General features: G+C 51.0%; 1 protein-coding gene across 1 annotated transcript in view; it reads left to right on the top strand.

Moving 5' to 3' along the window:
- Window positions 1-21,557, top strand: part of DNAH7 (dynein axonemal heavy chain 7) — a 312,828-nt gene that overhangs the window by 239,236 nt on the left and 52,035 nt on the right. Inside the window, exons 48-50 of the mRNA XM_074967796.1 lie at window positions 866-1,056; window positions 6,172-6,305; window positions 6,837-7,172. Coding sequence (XP_074823897.1) covers window positions 866-1,056; window positions 6,172-6,305; window positions 6,837-7,172 — 661 coding nt within the window. The remainder of the gene's footprint in view (window positions 1-865; window positions 1,057-6,171; window positions 6,306-6,836; window positions 7,173-21,557) is intronic.

Raw genomic sequence — 21,557 nt, 5'->3', positions numbered from 1 at the left:
AACTCAAAAATAAGGATGATAAGAGTACCAAATATTGTCAGATTCATAGAAAAAGGGAGATTTTGTTATACCTCATTGCTTATTGATAGTTAATCAAATTAGATCTTTAGTAATTGAAGTCACAGCAGGTTGTGAGATTTTTCATCTCCAATATCAATTTGAAATCCTCTCTTTAATTTGGCTCTTTTAATTGTTTGAGATTTTGCCATATACTTGTTTTCATGTTACAATAATTCTACTTTTACCTTCCAAAGAATGTATAACACACTATCTGTCAAATTGTCTGTTCCTGTATGGCTATGCTTATTTTACAAATAGATAGTATTCAGTATAGTACTTTTACTGACATTCTTATATACCAAATCTGATCCAAGGTAAATGAATCAGAAAATCATTACTTACAGTTAACTATTTGAGTTATTTAGATTGTTATTTTCAATGAAAAGTTTAACTACAAGTAAAGAAACAACTCATATATCCTTTAATTCCTTATTTCCTTTGTAGGGGGAACAAAAATTGATTTCAAAATTGGGATTAGGAGCCCCAAAGCCATTGACATTCAATAATTCTTTTAGGACCCTTTGAAAATCCCAGCCTAACGCTAGTATACTCAAGCAATACTACAGTTCAGAGAATCTTCACTGCCCTATTCAAACTTGATAAATATCACAAAGCAAATATAAACTTCCTTGAACTTTTAAAAAATGTATTTAAGAAAGTTTTACCATATTTCTACCACATCCTTTTAGATCCATATTGGTATTGTGGAAGTAGTAGTACCTGTTTGCACATCGTAAGTACACATTTAACAGAGATATCTCTTGCCAAGAAAATTAATCAAAATCTAGTTATTGTTGTGTTCAAGTGCTGCTGGAAAATGTTGGAGAAGAACTGGACCCTATCCTAGAACCACTTCTACTCAAACAGACATTTAAGCAGTCTGGTAGTATATGCATCCGTCTTGGGGACTCCACCATCGAATATGCTCCTGACTTTCGCTTTTATATTACAACCAAGCTGAGAAACCCACACTATCTTCCTGAAACATCTGTTAAGGTGAGAGATTTGAAAATTAATGTGTTTTGTTTTAATATTAACAATACTTACCCTGTAGGCTGCAGATAGAAAGGAGTTCCTCATATCTAAGTTGTTGTTTTCCTTCTCCTTTTTTGAAAATATTGGCATAATCTCTGAGTAATCTCTAACTGCTGATATTAGAGTTGACAAACCATTACTGTTTCACAAAACAGTCATTCATACTTTGAAGAATTTAATCTAAACATTAATTTCTGGTATTTAACTTCCTCCCCTATCCATTACTTTTTGTGCCAATTTTACTGAGTTGTCTATTGGGAGTTTGGAGCCCAATGCCCATACAGGCTACAAATTGGGCTTCTAAAATCTTCTAGAGAGTTGGTTCCATGGTGACTGCTGTTGGCAGGACTTCAAGCAGTGCCAGGCTTTGTGCCTTGGGTATATACAAGAATACAAATTTACAGAGAAGTGACAAAATTATTCCTGTTTCCACCATATAGTTTTTCCAGGTTTTTATAATGTGAAAACAGTAGCTTTCACCACTCACACCTGACTTCCCTTGTGAATCAAACTATAAGGAACTAAGTGAGTTATTGTGGTTGTTGCAAGTTAGGCAGCAGAGGTATATTTCCTGCTTCACAGAATAAAGTTAGTGTTTTCTTGCTCCTCGCAGTTACTCAAGAGCTCTATTAAACTTTTTAATCACTGTTACTTTTTAAAAAATGTGTATGTTAGTGGCTCAAACATATATTTAGGCTGAACGTTGCTTCTATTAGAGCATGAAGCCCTGAAAATTAGATCTGAAATTTGTCTCTAAACTAATTTGAAAATCAGCAGAATGGAACAATAACTTAACTTCCAACTGACAAGGAGCACTGACATAGAAAGAAAGGATAGAAAAAGAAATTAATGAAAATAAAGAACCTCTGTTCGCTTTATTACACCTCAAAGCACCCAGACATTGATTTTTTTTTAATCAAAGATAAAACAATTAAGTACAAGTTAAAAAGCAAAGATGAAATATAAGAAAGCATCCAAAAGCAAAAACTATTATGCCACATATACATTTAGAAATGAATTTCATGAGAAAAAGTTTAAAAATCTGATACATGTATCATACCAAGTTAAATGAGACGACAATGCTTCAGGCCTGAATCTCGGTTTTATGCACCAGTTTTATAATAGTTGAACTCTGTTGATTTTAATGGAGTTATACCAGCATCAAACTCATGTAATGAAGTGGAGACTCAAGTCCTATATCTAATACCAAAAAAAACCACCTTTCCCTGTGTTCAGTAATGGCCTTCATTTGTACAACTTTGGTTATATATAAATCTTTTACACACTATCGCTTGTGTCAACAATTGATCATATTTACCTGTTCATCTCCAGATTTCAGTGATTCCATACACAGAGAGTTACCACTCTTGGGTAATTGACTCTGAACACCCCCCTCATCTCTCTCATATCTGGCCTTTTATTATCAAGGAGTGGGGGAGAGAGATGAAAGTTCTCTGCCACAGGTGGCTGGCCTGAACTCCAGCCCGAGCTTGAATTTCTAGAGTGTACACACCTGTTCAAGTCTGTAGACCCAGGTTCTGAGGCTCGCTGCTGTGGGTTTTAAAACGCAGTAGAAAAAGATTCCCTAGGTCCTCTTATCTTTCCAACAGGATGAAGCAAAGGTACTCTTTCTCTGGGGGAAGAAGGTTGTGGGGGAGAGAATGAAGACTCCAGGAAGAAAATTCTGGAAGGGTCTGCTCAGGAAAAGAGCAGGCAGTGACCCAAGGAGTCGATGGGGAGAGGCTGAAAAAATGAGCCCAAGAAGGGCTAAAAACTAATGTCTGAGTAAAAGACAGACTAAATCCTCAGGATGGAGGAGCTGAGGCAAAGACTCTGTGGGGTTTTTGCGTTTGTCTTTTTGGACAAGTATACCCTGGAAGAGGTGGACTTTCATTAAACAGCTTAGCTGGAGTTCCAAGTCACTGGGAGGGGCTTAAAAGACTCCAGGCTGGCAAGCTTGATGCTGAGACATCAGAGGGAGTTTCAGCAAAGGCCTGGAGAAGGCTGCAGAGAGCAGAAAGGTTCCTGCTGAGGACCCTGAGATACCAGGGAGAAAAAGACTCTAGCTAGATAGAACATGGCCTGCTAAAGCAGGGAAAGTCTCCTGGCAAGGTGGCCTGGGAGGGGCTTGATGTAAAGCTGCGAAGAATTAATATCCCAGGAGAATGGAATCATCACTTAAACAAAACTTGAATGAAGTGGCCTCAGCTATCATATTATTGGTGGCACCCTCTTATTTTGTAGGACTTATCTTGAATGGGAGGCCACTGGAACAATTTTGTGGAAAAACCCACATAAAATCTACTTTATATTTCTGTAGCAGCTTCTTTCAGGACCAGTGCTGCACTTGATGTAAGATTTTCTGTACATTCAAAAGTCTCCATGTAGCAGCATGGAAGACTCTGGAGATCAGTTGCTTCTGACAACATCCTTCCAAATATTCTGTTGGTAAGCACTTTAGGGAGCATAGGGACAAAGCAGTCTAAGAGGCCATGGAGGAAAGAAGGCCCTTCCTCCTTCCAGTGAGAGAAACTTCAGGCTATCCTACCTCACTAGATGTTCCCTTTAAAACTGTTACTCCTTCAGGGACCAGCATCAAGATTAAACATTAGAACAAGACCAGTGTAACCATTTCTGAGAGTCAGAAGACTCAGGCTGGGCTCCTCCGGAAAATTATCAAATTCAGAAACTCTTGAATTCTTAACTTGGGGTTTCACAAGTCTGAAAAGACTTCCTTTCTTGGAAAGGAGCTTCAAGGTAGGCCATCCTCTGAAAGTCAGCTGTCACAGTTCAGGGCAACTTCAGTGGTATTTCCTCCTTGTGGTCCACCAAGGGCACCCACTCTAGGCTCTCATCTCCTCAGCTGTCACCTCTCTTGAACAGAGACCAACATCCCTCTTCCTCCTGACCAGGGGTTTTCTAGACTGCGAAGTTTCCTGGCCTCACTGTGATATAGTCCCCCCAAACCAGACTCTCAAATGGCCGTGTGCACTTTACTTTCTCTTTGAAGGCTACAAGCAAGAATTGCCAGCAGTTATGAGTTACCACAAAGCAAGCATGTTATTCTTAAGGTGAAAGCATTACAGAAAAAACATACTAAAAACAATAAAAGAACGTACACAAATGCTAAATACCTTACCCTGACTCTGGCCTTGGGCTCTGGTAGGTATCAGCCCTTCAGAACCCACAACTGGGTTTTTTCTGTGGTTTACAAGCTCATAACTATTTCAGATTCAGAAGCAGAACACCCATGAATGGGTTAGTCTTTCCTTCATACAGCTTAGGCCTTTGATCTTGAGAGTCAGGGAACAGGTAATCAACAGATAACGGTCCTCTCCTCAGTGTGTAACTTCAAAAGGCTGGCTTTTTCCATAACCAGAGGTGGGGAATTTGCATTCACATCCACCTGGAGATTCCCCACGTAAATCACTTGACTCTTTGTCCAAAAAGTCCATTCTTGTCTGGCACATTGTTCAGTACACTCCTTTGAAGTACATAACATTTCTCAGGGTTCTCAAGATATCTTTCCCTCTTCCCACTTGAGAGATTATTATCCAATTTAGAAACTCCTCTTCACTTTGTGTTCACAAGTGTGAAGATATCTCCTTTCTTGGAAGGGAGCTTCTGGGTAGGCCCTCCTCTGGGAGTCAAAAAAAAATTGGTCTTGAAGTAATCTAAGATGAATACTCAATAGAACTCTTTTTGTATCCCAAGGACAAGTTTATCCTTTCTCAAAAATTAAAATAAACTAACAATACTGAAATCCATAATTTCAGTATTGTCTCTCAAAGATCAAAGGAGGTTTAATTTCACATTCTGATTGGTGAGTGTAACTGGAGATATATGGTACCTTATATGTGTATTGCACTGTAAGAAACCAAAGGAAATCTCTAAACACCATTACATAACTGATATCATAAGACCACCACGCTCATCAGTCTTCCAGTGGTATGCAGATTCCTGTCATGATCTTGCCCTGTATGCTGCAATAAATCATAAAAAACATATTTCTAGCCTCCTGCAGTCAGTATGCCCCTCTCCTGTGTTTCAATATCTTGTCTATTTGCCATCTGCTCAACCACTTGGATTTTGGAGCTTGGCATGCTCTCTATGGAACCTCAATTATGCATATTCTGTCAAGGCATGGTAGACAATGATAAGGATTATCAAGTGGATAGAGGTGAGTATAGTACAGGCATTCAAAACCTTGGATATAACTCCTCCCTAGCACATTATCACTCATTTTGTGAAAGGAGCAGTGATTTAATGGGTGGATATATCACATACATCTTAAAATGAGATCTGCACTATGTGGTCTTCTAGTGACACTTTTTCAGAAGGTGACTGTCAACAGCCTCTCCTTTGTAGATGCAAAATTTGTTAGATTGTTGGAACCCTTACATTTCTATGCAAATTGTGCATAGTTGAATCCCTCCTCCCTTCCTAGGGTTTCTGCTTTCCTCTGTGAAGCAGAGGGGAGGGGATGAAGAAGGGAAAATTCTGTCTTATCTGTGATTTTTTTTTTTGAGAACACTCCCTCGGAGCATTATGTCCATAGTTTTTCTGGCTATTGCTTGCATGTTAAGTAATTTGGAAGAATAGCATGTTCTTCTAGGACATCCTTAAATTACTTGTCCAGGCTGTATTGCAAATGATTTGAGTTGAATAGCACTTTTTAACCTTTTTTATAATTAGTATTTTTTCAACTTTGAAAGCTATCACTCTGGAGAGTTCTTTTTTGAGGGGCAATTCTAAGCCCAGACTGAGTGCCAGAGTTTTTTGTCTGCTTCCATTTCCTATGGAACTGGGGAATGCCATATTGTGATGGAGGGAGGAAAGAAAAAGAAAATTCACAGATAAGATGGACCTTTTCTTTCTTACTGATCATAATTATGGGACAAAAACTCCATAGCACAGAGGACTGTAGAACCTCAGCCTCAATTTTTCTGCCCTCCGAATCATCTGTTTTCAGCTTTGCTTGGTCTTTTGCAGACTTCCTGAGCATGGAAGAGGAACAATATTTTAATTTGATCTGTCCCTAATTGTGTTGTGCTTTGTAACACCTTTCATTTACAGGTAACCTTACTGAACTTCATGATAACTCCAGAAGGAATGCAAGATCAGCTTCTTGGAATTGTAGTAGCAAGAGAGAGACCAGATCTTGAAGAAGAAAAGCAAGCCCTAATCTTGCAAGGAGCTCAGAATAAAAGGTATCAAAAAACTTAATTTTGTTGGGGACTCTACCCCTTGTCCTTCAATGCTGTTTTTGAATGTCCCCTTGGTTGCTTTGTTTTCTGAGGAGTCTTAACAAATTTTGGGGAGAGCAGGAGCTGGGGGCAAAGGTTGCTACTTGTTCTCCTGCCTGATGTTTTTAGAAATGAATCTTCACTGTGGGCCATTTTTGGTCTGGCCTATACTTGGTGGGTGTGCACAGGATCCTTTTCCACATGAAGGCAGAGCATGAAGTGTGCAAAGTTGGGGGAAGGCTGGCTATACTATACCTACTGTACACTGCATTCCCTTGGAGTCATTTTGCTTTGTAAGAAGAATAAGTGAGCCCTGTATGACCACAGGTGTTTAGAAAATAGCTTAATTTTTAAAAAAAATTGTAAGAACAAAAATATGTCTTTAATCATCAGGTTACATATCTTGAATACACATTGCATGTGTTGTACACATTGTACACTTTAGTGGACAACACCTACACATTTTCTATATGAAAATTTTGTATTTTATTTTAGACAACTAAAAGAAATAGAAGACAAGATTTTAGAAGTTCTCTCAGCCTCAGAAGGAAATATTTTAGAGGATGAAACTGCCATTAAGATATTGTCTTCTTCCAAAGTTCTGGCTAATGAGATTTCTGAGAAGCAAGCTATAGCCGAAGAGACAGAAAAAAAGATTGATACTACCCGGATGGGTTACCGTCCTATTGCCATTCATTCGTCAATCCTGTTTTTTTCAATTGCTGATCTAGCCAACATTGAGCCAATGTACCAGTATTCTCTTTCGTGGTTTATTAACCTTTTTGTCATGTCTATAGATAATTCAGAGAAATCGGAAGACTTACAAACAAGGTAAGAAAGATAATTCTCCATTCTCACTTAATTTAAAAAAAAAAAGTACGGTAATTGGCTTTCATTGTTACTCAAGAAGGAGTCACAGACATTTCTCCAAAGTATATTGTATTTATAATTACTCTTGGAATATTGTTTGGTACTCTTGAATCAAGCAGAAAGGTCCATATATTCTTATCAACTTTCCTTGAGGACAAGTTCTTTACAGGTATAAATAGGGTACAATATGCTAGTAAGTGTTATTTTTTATATTATTTCTTATTTTATTTATTACTATTTCTGGTCCTGTGTGGAACTAAAAAGATACATGCAAGACACACAGTAATTGGCCAGTCACTTCGCTTTCATGCTGTATCCCTTTTACCAGCTGTGTGTGTCTTGTCTTTTTTTAGATTTTAACCCAGTTTTGGATAGAACCTGTAGATGTCTGTAAAGTACCCTGCAAATTTTTGGCAATATGTAACTAATAATAATAGGTTTACTGCTCTGTTATACACCTGCAGTTACCAGTAGTGGGTTGCACACGTGCTTCCAGTGCATCACACCAGTGAAATCCACACATTGGGCTAGTCCCTCAGCTGCAGCTGAGGGACGATAGTGGAGCTGGAGCTACAGCTGCCCCAAGAGTAGCTCTGGAGAGGAATGGTGACTCACGGTTTTGCTTGCAGATAGCAAGTGAGCAGATAATTTATTTCATCACTTTTTGGGATGCAGCTTGCTCTCCCACTCATACCTGGCAAACTTGCAGGGTCCTAAGTCATGTGCAAGCCTATGTTCTTATTAGGCTAGTCAAAACTCTAGCCCTCTATGTCAAATTACATATGGCCAAAATGTTAAGAATATTTTTAAGATGGTAATTCATCAGTGTTCTGCTCTTCCACATCAACAGATAAATTCTCATTCCGTGGCCCATTTGTTCTTGAAGAAAGCAATTTCCTGCATTCTTTGAAGTGACCTGTGATCTACTCTATCTTGCTGCTTAATAGCTTTTGATGATGCTTATATCTTACATTGGAAAAGTCAGTTTTAATTATTTCAGTCCATTCAATTGCTCATTTTCCATCATTTCCTTCAACTTTAGGCATGTTGCATCAGATCAATTTATACTGTTGTGGCAAGGTTTACCATGGGGTGTTGTTACACTGTGTTCCAAGTTCTTTTTTTGTAGTGTGCAAGCAAGTTTTAATTCATGAGAAGATGTGCAATTATAGTTAGTTTTGGGGGTATGCAAAGTTTGGTGTAGAGGCAACTTCAGGAGAAAGGGACCTGTGAGAGCATCAGGAAAGTTTTTTGTCTAACTTAGGCTATGATTAGAGTCCATTCCTGAGGCAAAATTGCTCCCTAGGAATTGGCCATTGGTGTTGAGCTGAGATTCCTGGAAAGACAGATTGCCCTGAATGCTGTTTGATCATCTAATTTAAGGACTTCTTTATATGTGTAAATAAAGCAAGTGACACTTAGAGTATACCCAGCTTCTGTGTCATCCACTTGGAAGCCAACCTGCAATACTCCATAGATTGGTGTCAAAAGAAGGGACTGTACATTTATGTTTGGTAATCATTGTAGTGTGGATCAGTAGTTTTCTCATTTACTACATTAGGATGAAAATCAGTTGTTTAGTAAACACTAATTCAACACTGTGAAGCCTGAAAAATAAGATGAATAAATTCCAACGCCCGAAGGGACCACTGTGATAATCTATTCTGACCTCTTGTATAGCACAGGCCATAGACTCCTCCCAAATAGTTCTCTTTGAGTAAGAGCATGTCACAGTTTTAGGGTAACTGCAACTGTATTCCTCCCTTCATAGTCCACACCAGGAGTTCCCACCAAGTCTCACGTCTCTAGCCATAACCTTTGTCCCACTCCCTTCTTTTAAGGTTGCTTAACTCTCTGCCTTACACAGTCATATCCCCAGCAAGCCAGTCTGCAAAAAGGCCAGCACCTGTACTTTGCTTTCTCTCCAAGGGCTATGAACAATATATTGACATTAATTAAAAGTTACCACACAGCTCTTTCTAACCAAGCACATTTATTCTAAAAGTAAAAGCATTACAGAGAAAACATATAAAAAACAGATTTAAACACACATAAACGTACTAGGAGTTGTCTATTAGTCTTATGTGGCTCTAGTAGGCCAAAGTCTTCGAAACCTTCTGCAGGGGTTGTGGCCTTCATTGGACAGAAGGTCTTGTCTGTTTGCTGGCTCAGAAAGAAGGCCATGACATAGTTCAAACTCATCCTTTTACTCCAAAACAAATACATGCAAACCAGCCCCAGGGATGGAATGTCTCTGGAGTTGTTTTGTCTTAGTGACTTGCATTAATCACCCACCGCATACTGTTTTTTAGTTCCTGTGGGAACTGCGGTAATCCTTCTCCATGAAATACAATACAATCATACATAAACTGTTCATAAACATAATACAATGTGGTGTGACAAAGTTCTTCTTCTACCTTGGTAGGTCTTGCGCTTATTGGCAGATTTGCTCGCCTTGGAGCTTCACAGCAGCCCTCAGCTTGGCCGTTTTTCTGAACCCACAGTCCAGGTCGACTCCTCCTGTGTCTGACTAGGAGTTGGGAGGTTTGGGGGGAACCTGGGCCCACCCTCTACTGCAGGTTCCAGCCCAGGGCCCTGTGGAATGCAGCTGTTTAGAGTGCCTCCTGGAACAGCTGTGTGACAGCTACAACTCCCTGGGCTACTTCCCCATGGCCTCCTCCCAACACCTTCTTTATTCTCACCATAGGACCTTCCTCCTGGTGTCTGATAATGCTTGTACTTCTCAGTCCTCCAACAGTCCATGTTCTCACTCTCAGCTCCGAGTGCCTCTTGGTCCCAGCTCCTCAGACGCACACCACAAACTGAAGTGAGCTCCTTTTTAAACCCAGGTGCCCCAATTAGCCTGCTTTAATTGATTCTAACAGCTTCTTGGTTGGCTGCAGGTGTTCTAATCAGCCTGTCTGTCTTAATTGTCTCCAGAAGGTTCCTGATTGTTCTGGAACCTTCCCTGTTAGGAGACGGAATCGTTTCTTTGCTCGCTTCTGAGCTATCTGCTTTCCTTTCTTTCCTGAAGCCCCCTGGCCCAGATTCTTCACACTTTTCCTTTCGCTTAGTTTCCCCCCCCGCGTTTGGGCCGGACGCTTTGTTTTTTTGGTTTCGTTTTTTTCCGCTTTTCTGAGCTGCGTCAGTGTGCTGGCCGGTCGCCAGCACCCCCCCCAGACGCCTGCTTTTGGACTTTGCTTTTTGCTTAATTGAAACCCCCAGAGGAGGGGGGGAGGACTGCCGACCCGCTGTCCAGAGAGGGGAGTGGACGCCCCCAGACCCAGCCGTTTTGTTTTTTTGCCTGGACTTTTTTCTTATCACTACAACATTCCTAGCTGCCGAGAGCCTTGGGACAGAGCCAACAGCTGCAACAGATGCCAGAGGCCGGAGAACTCGCCCGAGCAGTTATAAATCATCGTGGAGAGAAGCCGTAAGACTGAGGGATTTCCTTTGAATTATACCCTCGGGGGGGGGGAGTTGACTGCGTTCCAGCTGCGTCTGTGGCGGCACAGGGGTGTAGCAGGGAGCTACCCCCAGATCCACCGGTGCCCCAACCCCCCCACCACTACTACGACTATCACGGCCCCCGCTGCCTCGTCCCTGCTGGCGATCTGCCATCTGCCTTCGGATCCAGCTGTTTGCTTTGGACTTTGCCTTTCGGACCGGACATAACAACCAACCAAACGAGACTCTTTGGACAATTGTGGTGGGTCGTCCTCCCTCCAACCCCCACCCCCCGGATTGTTTATCCCATAGTTTACCCCTACTACCGGACCCCGATTTTTGCCCCCCCCCCCTTCTTCCGGTGTCTCCCTGTCTCTCCCTGCTTACAATGGCAGAGATGGAGAGACGCAAGGCCCCTCCAACGAAATTGGTTGTCCCTTCCCCATCTACCCCCCTGCCCACCCCTCAAGATTTTCCCACCGCCTCCATTGTTAGAACCCCTGCCCCCGCCCCCGCTGGGGCCTCGGCAGTGGGAGGCACCGGGGCAATTACTACTGCTGCTTTGGTTTTTGCCCCATTAGATTCTAGGAACCCCCCCCCAGTTCGACGGAAGGGTCGGGGCGGGCCGAAAGGAAAGGGCCCCGCTAAAGCCGCTGGGCCCTCCATGGCAGAGGCCGCCCCCACCACTGTGGCCTCATCATCGATCGTGGCACCCCTCCCAGCTGTTCCCTCCACCAGCTCTGCGACCGTCCCTCCCCCGGCCCCCAGGACGTATGCCCGGGCGGCGGCAGGCTCCCCCTCGCCTGCCGCCTCCTCATCTCGCCCACCCACTACCTCCGCTACCATCACTAGCGCCCGGGGCCCTCTTCCCGCCCTGACCAGGAAGCACGGTGTCCGTTGCCTCCTGGTGCCCGCCTCGCCCCACGTGGAAGCATACGTGCAGGCGTTGGCGAAGGTGGTAGGACCCATGGCCATTGTGGCGGCCTCCAAGATGTATGGGAAGGTCGTTTTCTTTCTGGCTTCGGAGACTGCCGCCCAGGAGGCGGTGGAGAAGGGCCTAGTGGTAGGAGGGGTGTTTATCCCCCTAGAACCGCTAGAAGATCTGGGCGTTCGCCTCGTCCTCACCTCCGTTCCTCCCTTTTTACCTAATGTTGCCCTGTTACCCGCTCTTTCTGCCCTGGGAAAACTTGTTTCTGCTATTAGCCCTCTCCCGTTAGGCTGCAAGGACCCCGCCCTCCGTCACGTCCTCTCGTTCCGCCGGCAAGTGCAGATTTCACTGCCGGCGGGGGTGCGTGACGGAGAGGCGCTTGAGGGGTCCTTCCTAGTTCCCTACCAGGGAGCCCGCTATAGGGTCTTTTATTCCACCGGAGAGGCCCGGTGCTACCTCTGCCGCTCGGCGGGGCATGTCCGTAGGGACTGCCCTTTGGCCCGGGGGAGAGGGGCACCTGAGACCCCCGAGACCCGGCAGGATATCGGCCCTGTCGTTGCCGACACCCCTGGCCACCCGGCACCTGAAACCACCCCTCCTCCCACCCGATCCAACGCTGCCCCCGTCCGGGCCCAAGAGGTATCTTTCCAACAACGCCCGGGCGACCACGGGAGTCCCGCTCTTGCTGTAACCACCTCGGCAGAGCCTCTGGAGGAGAGTGTGGCACAGTTATTACCAGGTGCAGGAAAGGGCTCGCCCCAGGGAGAACCCCCCGCCCCTCCTGCTCCCTCACCGCTATCCCCCCAAACCCCTGAACCTTTGCCTCCGCGCCCCGCTCTGCCCCCTGCTATTCAATCCCCAGATGACGCTATGGAGGGCTGGACTGTAGTCCAGGGGAAGCGAGGCAAGCGGAGGGCTCGAGCCCCGCTGCATCCATCTGACGCGGAAGCCCCCCGGAAGACCAGGAAGGGAGGTACTGATCTTGAGCCTCCCGCTTCGGCCACGAGTGAGATCCATTCGCTGGTGTCGGGAGGTGAAGATAGACTGGCATTGGAGGGAGGACTCCCCCCTCCGCGGGGGACCCTCCCCTCCGAAGCCCCGGAGGAAGCCCCTTCTAATCGGATACCACCTGAACTCCCTACGAACCCCGACGTGACCGTTGAGGCGGGCCCTAGCGGAGAGGCCCCCAGGGTAGTAGGAGTCGGCCTCTCCTCTGTGTATGCAGAGATTGAGGCCCTAGATTTGACCCCGGTCACCCAGGGAGGGGATGATTTACTGCCGGCCAGCCTCGTTTTAGGTAATCTTACCCCAGGCCCCCTTTCCCCATGTTCTCTCCCCCTGACTGCCTTTCCGGGTGAGCACCCCACGGAAAGTGGTTTACCACCTGATGCCATGGCTGCCACGACCACCCCGAAGCCAGCATCTAGCATTGCTCGGAGCCCCCTCCCTTGCCCCTTAACCCCCGACCCTGCTCAGGAGGCATCTTCTTTTTGCTGCTCGCCTCCTGAAGCCCAGGGCCTTACCTCTGCCCCTGTCCCCACCCCTGTCCCGGTTCAATTTCCCTCCTCCTGCAAGGCTACTGCCGCCCCTGGGGTTATTTCTTTTCCGCCTTTTGCAGACCCCCCCCAGGGAGCAGTCTTTACGTTTTCTAGTTGCGACTCATTAGGAGTTGCGCTTTTCCCCCTGCCATCCCCTTCCACTCCAAGGCACGAGATGGATTTACTAACCCCAGCCTGTCAGACGCCCCGTCGGCGGTCCGCACCCTGCCTACCCGCCTTAGCGGACCTCGAGGCTGTATTAAGAACCCCATCGGGGAGTACCCCGGAAACCGTAACCCCATCCCCCCATGAGCTGCGGCATGCACTACGGCAGTTCTTAGAGCACACCCGTGGTGCCCGCAATAGGGCACAGCTGGCTCTCCAGCGATGGGGGGACTTCGATCAACTTGTTCAGGCCGCAAGGGCCCTTATGAAGGAGGGCAGAGGGCAAGGGAGGCACGGTGCTGCGGCCTACGAGCGGGCCCGCGGCTTCCGGAAAGAGCTACTTACTTATGGGATGGGACACGGGTTGCTACGCGACCCGCCGGGGGCCATGAGCACCCCCACCAATGAGAACTCCCCACCCCCCCGGCCCTCCGCATGACACCTCTCATTATTGTAACCCTGAATACCAGGGGCTGTAGGATGGCTCTCCGCAGGTCCCAGGTGCTCTCCTACCTTCGGGAGGGGGGGTACTCTGTGGTTTTCCTGCAGGAGACCCACACGGACCCAACCGCCGAGGATAGGTGGCGGCTGGAGTGGGGGGACGGGGTGTACTTCAGCCATTGCACGACCTGGCAAGCTGGAGTGGCGACCCTGTTCTCCCCCGCCCTGCGGCCCGAGGTGCTAGGGGTCACTGAGGTCGTACCGGGCCACTTGTTGCACCTCCGAGTTCGTCTGGAGGGGCTCGTGGTCAATCTTGTTAATATCTATGCCCCGCAAGTGAGTTCACAGCGGCCACAATTCTACCAGCAGGTGTCCGATTTTCTCGGCACCCTAGACTCGCACGAGTGCCTGATCCTGGGAGGGGACTTTAACACTACCCTCGAGGAGCGGGACCGCTCGGGGGCCGAGCCGAGCCCGGCCGCCGCGACCATTCTCCGAGACATAGTCGATTATCACTCCCTAGTGGACGTCTGGCGTGACCATCACCCAGATGACACTTCCACGTTTACCTTTGTCCGGGTGGAGGCCCATCGGTCACACCGCTCTCGGTTAGACCGTATTTACCTATCCCGTTTCCATCTTTCACAGGCCCACTCCTCCACCGTGCGGCCGGCCCCTTTTTCCGACCATCATTTAGTTACCGTCACGGTCTCCCTCCGTGCGGAGGGACCGGGGCCGGCCTACTGGCACTTTAATAACAGCCTGCTGGAGGACGAGAGCTTTGTGATGTCCTTCCGGGAGTTTTGGCTGGCCTGGCGGGAGCAGTGGCGTGCCTTTCCCTCGGTGCGGCGCTGGTGGGATCTAGGGAAGGTGCGCGCCAAGCTCTTCTGCCGCAACTACACTCGGGGCGCCAGCCGACGGAGAAATGCGGCGATAGAGCAGTTGGAACGGGAGGTCTTAGAGCTGGAGAGGCGCCTGGCCGCCAGCCCCGGCGACCCGTCCCTCTGCGGAGCGTGCCGGGAGAAGCGGGAGGAACTTCGAGCCCTCGAGGACCACCGGGCCCGAGGTGCCTTTGTCCGGTCCCGCATCCGCCTCCTTCAGGAGATGGATCGCGGCTCCCGCTTCTTCTATGCCTTGGAGAAAACGAGGGGGGCCAAAAAACACGTCACCTGCCTTCTAGCGGAAGACGGCACCCCCCTCACGGATCCGGAGGAGATGTGTGGGAGGGCCCGTGACTTCTACGCAAGCCTTTTCTCCCCGGATCCGACCGATCCTGGCGCTCGCGGGGTGCTCTGGGAGGAACTCCCCACGGTCAGCGTGGGCGACCGAGACCGGCTAGAGCTGCCTCTCACCCTGGCCGAGTTCTCGGAAGCCCTCCGCCGCATGCCCACCAATAAATCTCCGGGCATGGACGGGCTGACCGTGGAGTTTTACCGCGCGTTCTGGGACATCCTCGGCCCAGACCTAGTCACTGTCTGGGCTGAGTCTTTGCAGGGCGGGGTCCTCCCTCTGTCGTGCAGGCGAGCGGTGCTTGCCTTGCTGCCGAAGAAGGGGGACCTCCGCGACTTACGAAATTGGCGTCCCCTCTCGCTCCTTAGCACGGATTACAAAATCGTAGCGAAAGCAATTTCGCTGCGGCTAGGGGCCGTGATGGCGGACGTGATCCACCCAGACCAGACCTATACTGTCCCAGGTCGCAGCATTTTTGACAACCTCTTTCTAGTCCGAGACCTTTTGGAACTCGGGCGGAGAGACGGTCTGTCGTTCGCCCTCCTGTCTCTCGATCAGGAGAAGGCGTTCGATAGAGTGGATCATGGGTACCTCCTGAGCACCCTGCGGGCGTTTGGATTCGGACCTCAGTTTGTGAGTTTTCTCCGGGTGCTGTACGCCTCCGCGGAGTGTTTGGTTAGGCTCAACTGGACCCTGACCGAACCGGTCAGCTTCGGGCGAGGGGTGCGGCAGGGGTGCCCCCTCTCAGGCCAGCTGTACGCTCTGGCGATCGAGCCTTTCCTCTGTCTCCTCCGCAGGAGGTTGACGGGGTTGGTGCTGCGGGAGCCGGAGCTGCGGCTGGTCCTGTCGGCGTACGCCGATGACGTCCTCCTCGTGGTCCAGGACCCGGGCGACTTGGCGCGAGTGGAGGCATGCCAAGCCATTTATTCAGCAGCCTCCTCCGCCCGAGTCAACTGGGTCAAGAGCTCTGGCTTGGCGGTGGGGGGCTGGCGGCAGGTAAGCTCCCTCCCACCCGCGCTTCAGACCATCCGGTGGAGTGCCGGCCCTCTGCTCTATCTCGGCGTTTACCTTTCTGCCACGCACCCTTCTCCGCCGGAGAACTGGCAAAATTTGGAAGGCGGCGTGATTGAGCGGATCAGGAAATGGACGAGGCTACTCCGATGTCTCTCCCTTCGGGGGAGAGCACTGGTGCTTAACCAACTAGTCCTGTCCACGCTCTGGTACCGGCTCAACACCCTAGCCCCGGCCCCGGGTTTCCTGTCCCACCTCCGGAGATTGATTCTGGAGTTCTTTTGGTCAGGATTGCACTGGGCCCCTGTTGGAGTTCTTCATTTGCCCCTGAAGGAAGGAGGGCAGGGCCTGAAGTGTCTGTACACTCAGGTCCGCGTTTTCCGCCTTCAGGCCCTGCAGAGGCTCCTTTATGGTGCAGGTAGTTCGACATGGAGCATATTGGCGCACGCCTTCCTACGCCGCTTCCATGGGCTCCGATATGACCGGCAGCTCTTTTATCTTTCTCCGAGAGGTTTTCCGCGAGACCTCTCCGGGCTGCCGGATTTCTACCAGGACCTCCTCCGGACCTGGAAACTGTTTTCAACCACCAGGTCTGTGGCGGCCATCGTGGGGGCAGATCTCCTCACGGAGCCCCTGCTACACAACCCCCAACTTCGTGTGCAGGCGGCGGAGTTCCGCACGGTGCGCCAGAGGTTGGTCCTGGCGGGAGTTACGAGGGTCGGGGACCTCCTGGACTACGACCGGGGGGACTGGCTGGATCCCCTGACGCTCGCTCGACGCATGGGGCTCTCCAGCCTTCGCACCCCCCGGCGCGTGCTTCAGGAGGTGGAGGCCGCTTTGACCCCCGCTGCTCGGGCTTATGTCAGCCGAGCCTTGCGCGAGGGCGCACCCCGCCCATCCTTTACCCCAGGCCCACCGGACCTTTCCATCGGGCCCCTACCTTGCCGATCCCAACACACCCCTCATCCTTTCACTGCAAGCCGGCTGCATGAATTGCAACCGGTCGGTTTTCAAGTTGCATCACGGCAATATTTATATACACTCACGCTCCATACCCTTCACGCCCGCACCCTGGTGTCCCGCCCCGACACAAAGTGGCGAGACCTCCTACCACCCTTGGAGGGGGAGCAACCTCGGTGGGCCAGCCTGTACTCCACCTTGGTCCCGAGGCCCGTCGGGGACATCAGTTGGCGGCTCCTTCACGGGGCCGTGAGCACGGGCGTGTTTTTGACACGTTTTACCTCCGTTCCAGAGACTTGCCCCTTCTGTAATGTGAGGGAAACCCTGGCGCACGTCTATTTAGAGTGTGCCAGATTGCAGCCTCTTTTTCGGCTCCTCACAAACATTCTTTTGCGCTTTTGGCTTCATTTTTCCCCTCACCTCTTTATCTATACACTCCCCATCCGTGGCCCCACCAAGTCGCGGGATCTCCTGGTTAGCCTCCTCCTAGCCTTGGCTAAGACAGCCATTTATAAGACCAGAGAGCGGAGGTTGGCTCATGAGGCGTCCTGCGATTGTAGGGCCGTTTTCCGATCCTCAGTACATTCACGCATCCGGGCGGAGTTCCTCTGGGCGGCGTCCACCGACTCCCTTGACACCTTCGAGGAGCGGTGGGCGCTGTCCGGGGTTCTCTGCTCGGTGACCCCGTCCGGTTCCCTCCGTCTGACCCTCTGATTGAGGGACAGAGCGAGAGACGCCAGCCACAGCCGTTAGCTGCTGTGAATACCATCATTATTGTTATTTAGGAGGGGTCTTATAATACATGGATGTGCCCCCCTCCCTCCCAGCCACCCACCCCGCAGCCGTGCCCATCTTGTCGGGCACTCTCAGGAGAGGGAGGGTCGGTGACCCTGGGCGCGGCACTAGGTAACTCGAGGGGGTGGAAGACCACGAGTGTCGAGGAAGCCCCCCCGCTCTAGGCCACCAGGTAACTCAGGAGGGTGGAAGACCATGAGTGTCGAGGAAGCCCCCCCGCTCTGGGCCTGGGCTAGCCTGAACACCTCTCCCTCCTGAAAGCTGTTGTGTTATACCTTCTGATTGCGTTGTTTTGTTGCTAAGTTTTTCTTTATCTTTTTGTAATTTCTGTAACTGTTACAAATAAATTTCTTTTCTGTTTCAAAAAAAAAAAAAAAAAAAAAACCTTCCCTGTTAGGAGACGGAATCGTTTTTTCGCTCGCTCCTGAGCTATCTGCTTTCCTTTCTTTCCTGCAGCCCCCTGGCCCAGATTTTTCACACTTTTCCTTTTGCTTAGTTCCCCCCCCGCGTTTGGGCCGGACGCTTTGTTTTTTTGGTTTCGTTTTCTCCCGCTTTTCTGAGCTGCGTCAGTGTGCTGGCCGGTTGCCAGCACCCCCCCCCAGACGCCTGCTTTTGGATTTTGCTTTTTGCTTAATTGAAACCCCCAGAAGAGGGGGGGAGGACTGCCGACCCGCTGTCCAGAGAGGGGAGTGGACGCCCCCAGACCCAGCCGTTTTGTTTTTTGCCTGGACTTTTTTCTTATCACTACAACATTCCTAGCTGCCGAGAGCCTTGGGACAGAGCCAACAGCTGCAACAGATGCCAGAGGCCGGAGAACTCGCCCGAGCAGTTATAAATCATCGTGGAGAGAAGCCGTAAGACTGAGGGATTTCCTTTGAATTATACCCTCGGGGGGGGGAGTTGACTGCGTTCCAGCTGCGTCTGTGGCGGCACAGGGGTGTAGCAGGGAGCTACCCCCAGATCCACCGGTGCCCCCAACCCCCCCACCACTACTACGACTATCACGGCCCCCGCTGCCTCGTCCCTGCTGGCGATCTGCCATCTGCCTTCGGATCCAGCTGTTTGCTTTGGACTTTGCCTTTCGGACCGGACATAACAACCAACCAAACGAGACTCTTTGGACAAGTGTGGTGGGTCGCCCTCCCTCCACCCCCACCCCCCGGATTGTTTATCCCATAGTTTACCCCTACTACCGGACCCCGATTTTTGCCCCCCCCCCTTCTTCCGGTGTCTCCCTGTCTCTCCCTGCTTACAATGGCAGAGATGGAGAGACGCAAGGCCCCTCCAACGAAATTGGTTGTCCCTTCCCCATCTACCCCCCTGCCCACCCCTCAAGATTTTCCCACCGCCTCCATTGTTAGAACCCCTGCCCCCGCCCCCGCTGGGGCCTCGGCAGTGGGAGGCACCGGGGCAATTACTACTGCTGCTTTGGTTTTTGCCCCATTAGATTCTAGGAACCCCCCCCCAGTTCGACGGAAGGGTCGGGGCGGGCCGAAAGGAAAGGGCCCCGCTAAAGCCGCTGGGCCCTCCATGGCAGAGGCCGCCCCCACCACTGTGGCCTCATCATCGATCGTGGCACCCCTCCCAGCTGTTCCCTCCACCAGCTCTGCGACCGTCCCTCCCCCGGCCCCCAGGACGTATGCCCGGGCGGCGGCAGGCTCCCCCTCGCCTGCCGCCTCCTCATCTCGCCCACCCACCACCTCCGCTACCATCACTAGCGCCCGGGGCCCTCTTCCCGCCCTGACCAGGAAGCACGGTGTCCGTTGCCTCCTGGTGCCCGCCTCGCCCCACGTGGAAGCATACGTGCAGGCGTTGGCGAAGGTGGTAGGACCCATGGCCATTGTGGCGGCCTCCAAGATGTATGGGAAGGTCGTTTTCTTTCTGGCTTCGGAGACTGCCGCCCAGGAGGCGGTGGAGAAGGGCCTAGTGGTAGGAGGGGTGTTTATCCCCCTAGAACCGCTAGAAGATCTGGGCGTTCGCCTCGTCCTCACCTCCGTTCCTCCCTTTTTACCTAATGTTGCCCTGTTACCCGCTCTTTCTGCCCTGGGAAAACTTGTTTCTGCTATTAGCCCTCTCCCGTTAGGCTGCAAGGACCCCGCCCTCCGTCACGTCCTCTCGTTCCGCCGGCAAGTGCAGATTTCACTGCCGGCGGGGGTGCGTGACGGAGAGGCGCTTGAGGGGTCCTTCCTAGTTCCCTACCAGGGAGCCCGCTATAGGGTCTTTTATTCCACCGGAGAGGCCCGGTGCTACCTCTGCCGCTCGGCGGGGCATGTCCGTAGGGACTGCCCTTTGGCCCGGGGGAGAGAGGCACCTGAGACCCCCGAGACCCGGCAGGATATCGGCCCTGTCGTTGCCGACACCCCTGGCCACCCGGCACCTGAAACCACCCCTCCTCCCACCCGATCCAACGCTGCCCCCGTCCGGGCCCAAGAGGTATCTTTCCAACAACGCCCGGGCGACCACGGGAGTCCCGCTCTTGCTGTAACCACCTCGGCAGAGCCTCCGGAGGAGAGTGTGGCACAGCTATTACCAGGTGCAGGAGAGGGCTCGCCCCAAGGAGAACCCCCCGCCCCTCCTGCTGCCTCACCGCTATCCCCCCGAACCCCTGAACCTTTGCCTCCGCGCCCCGCTCCGCCCCCTGCTACTCAACCCCCAGATGATGCTATGGAGGGCTGGACTGTAGTCCAGGGGAAGCGAGGCAAGCGGAGGGCTCGAGCCCCGCTGCATCCATCTGACGCGGAAGCCCCCCGGAAGACCAGGAAGGGAGGTACTGACCTTGAGCCTCCCGCCTCGGCCACGAGTGAGATCCATTCGCTGGTGTTGGGAGGTGAAGATAGATTGGCATTGGAGGGAGGAATCCCCCCTCCGCGAGGGACCCTCCCCTCCGAAGCCCCGGAGGAAGCCCCTTCTAACCGGACACCACCTGAACTCCCTACGAACCCCGACGTGACCGTTGAGGCGGGCCCTAGCGGAGAGGCCCCCAGGGTAGTAGGAGTCGGCCTCTCCTCTGTGTATGCAGAGATTGAGGCCCTAGATTTGACCCCGGTCACCCAGGGAGGGGATGATTTACTGCCGGCCAGCCTCGTTTTAGGCAATCTCACCCCAGGCCCCCTTTCCCCATGTTCTCTCCCCCTGACTGCCTTTCCGGGTGAGCACCCCACGGAAAGTGGTTTATCACCTGATGCCATGGCTGCCACGACCACCCCGAAGCCAGCATCTAGCATTGCTCGGAGCCCCCTCCCTTGCCCCTTAACCCCCGACCCTGCTCAGGAGGCATCTTCTTTTTGTTGCTCGCCTCCTGAAGCCCAGGGCCTTACCTCTGCCCCTGTCCCCACCCCTGTCCCGGTTCAATTTCCCTCCTCCTGCAAGGCTACTGCCGCCCCTGGGGTTATTTCTTTTCCGCCTTTTGCAGACCCCCCCCAGGGAGCAGTCTTTACGTTTTCTAGTTGCGACTCATTAGGAGTTGCGCTTTTCCCCCTGCCATCCCCTTCCACTCCAAGGCACGAGATGGATTTAATAACCCCAGCCTGTCAGACGCCCCGTCGGCGGTCCGCACCCTGCCTACCCGCCTTAGCGGACCTCGAGGCTGTATTAAGAACCCCATCGGGGAGTACCCCGGAAACCGTAACCCCATCCCCCCATGAGCTGCGGCATGCACTACGGCAGTTCTTAGAGCACACCCGTGGTGCCCGCAATAGGGCACAGCTGGCTCTCCAGCGATGGGGGGACTTCGATCGACTTGTTCAGGCCGCAAGGGCCCTTATGAAGGAGGGCAGAGGGCAAGGGAGGCGCGGTGCTGCGGCCTACGAGCGGGCCCGCGGCTTCCGGAAA

This window comes from Natator depressus, chromosome 11 (genome assembly GCF_965152275.1).
Source record: "Natator depressus isolate rNatDep1 chromosome 11, rNatDep2.hap1, whole genome shotgun sequence".
NCBI classification, from domain to species: domain Eukaryota; kingdom Metazoa; phylum Chordata; order Testudines; family Cheloniidae; genus Natator; species Natator depressus.
The sequence above is the reverse complement of the archived record's forward strand: the minus strand, read 5'-3'. Positions and strand labels throughout refer to the sequence as shown.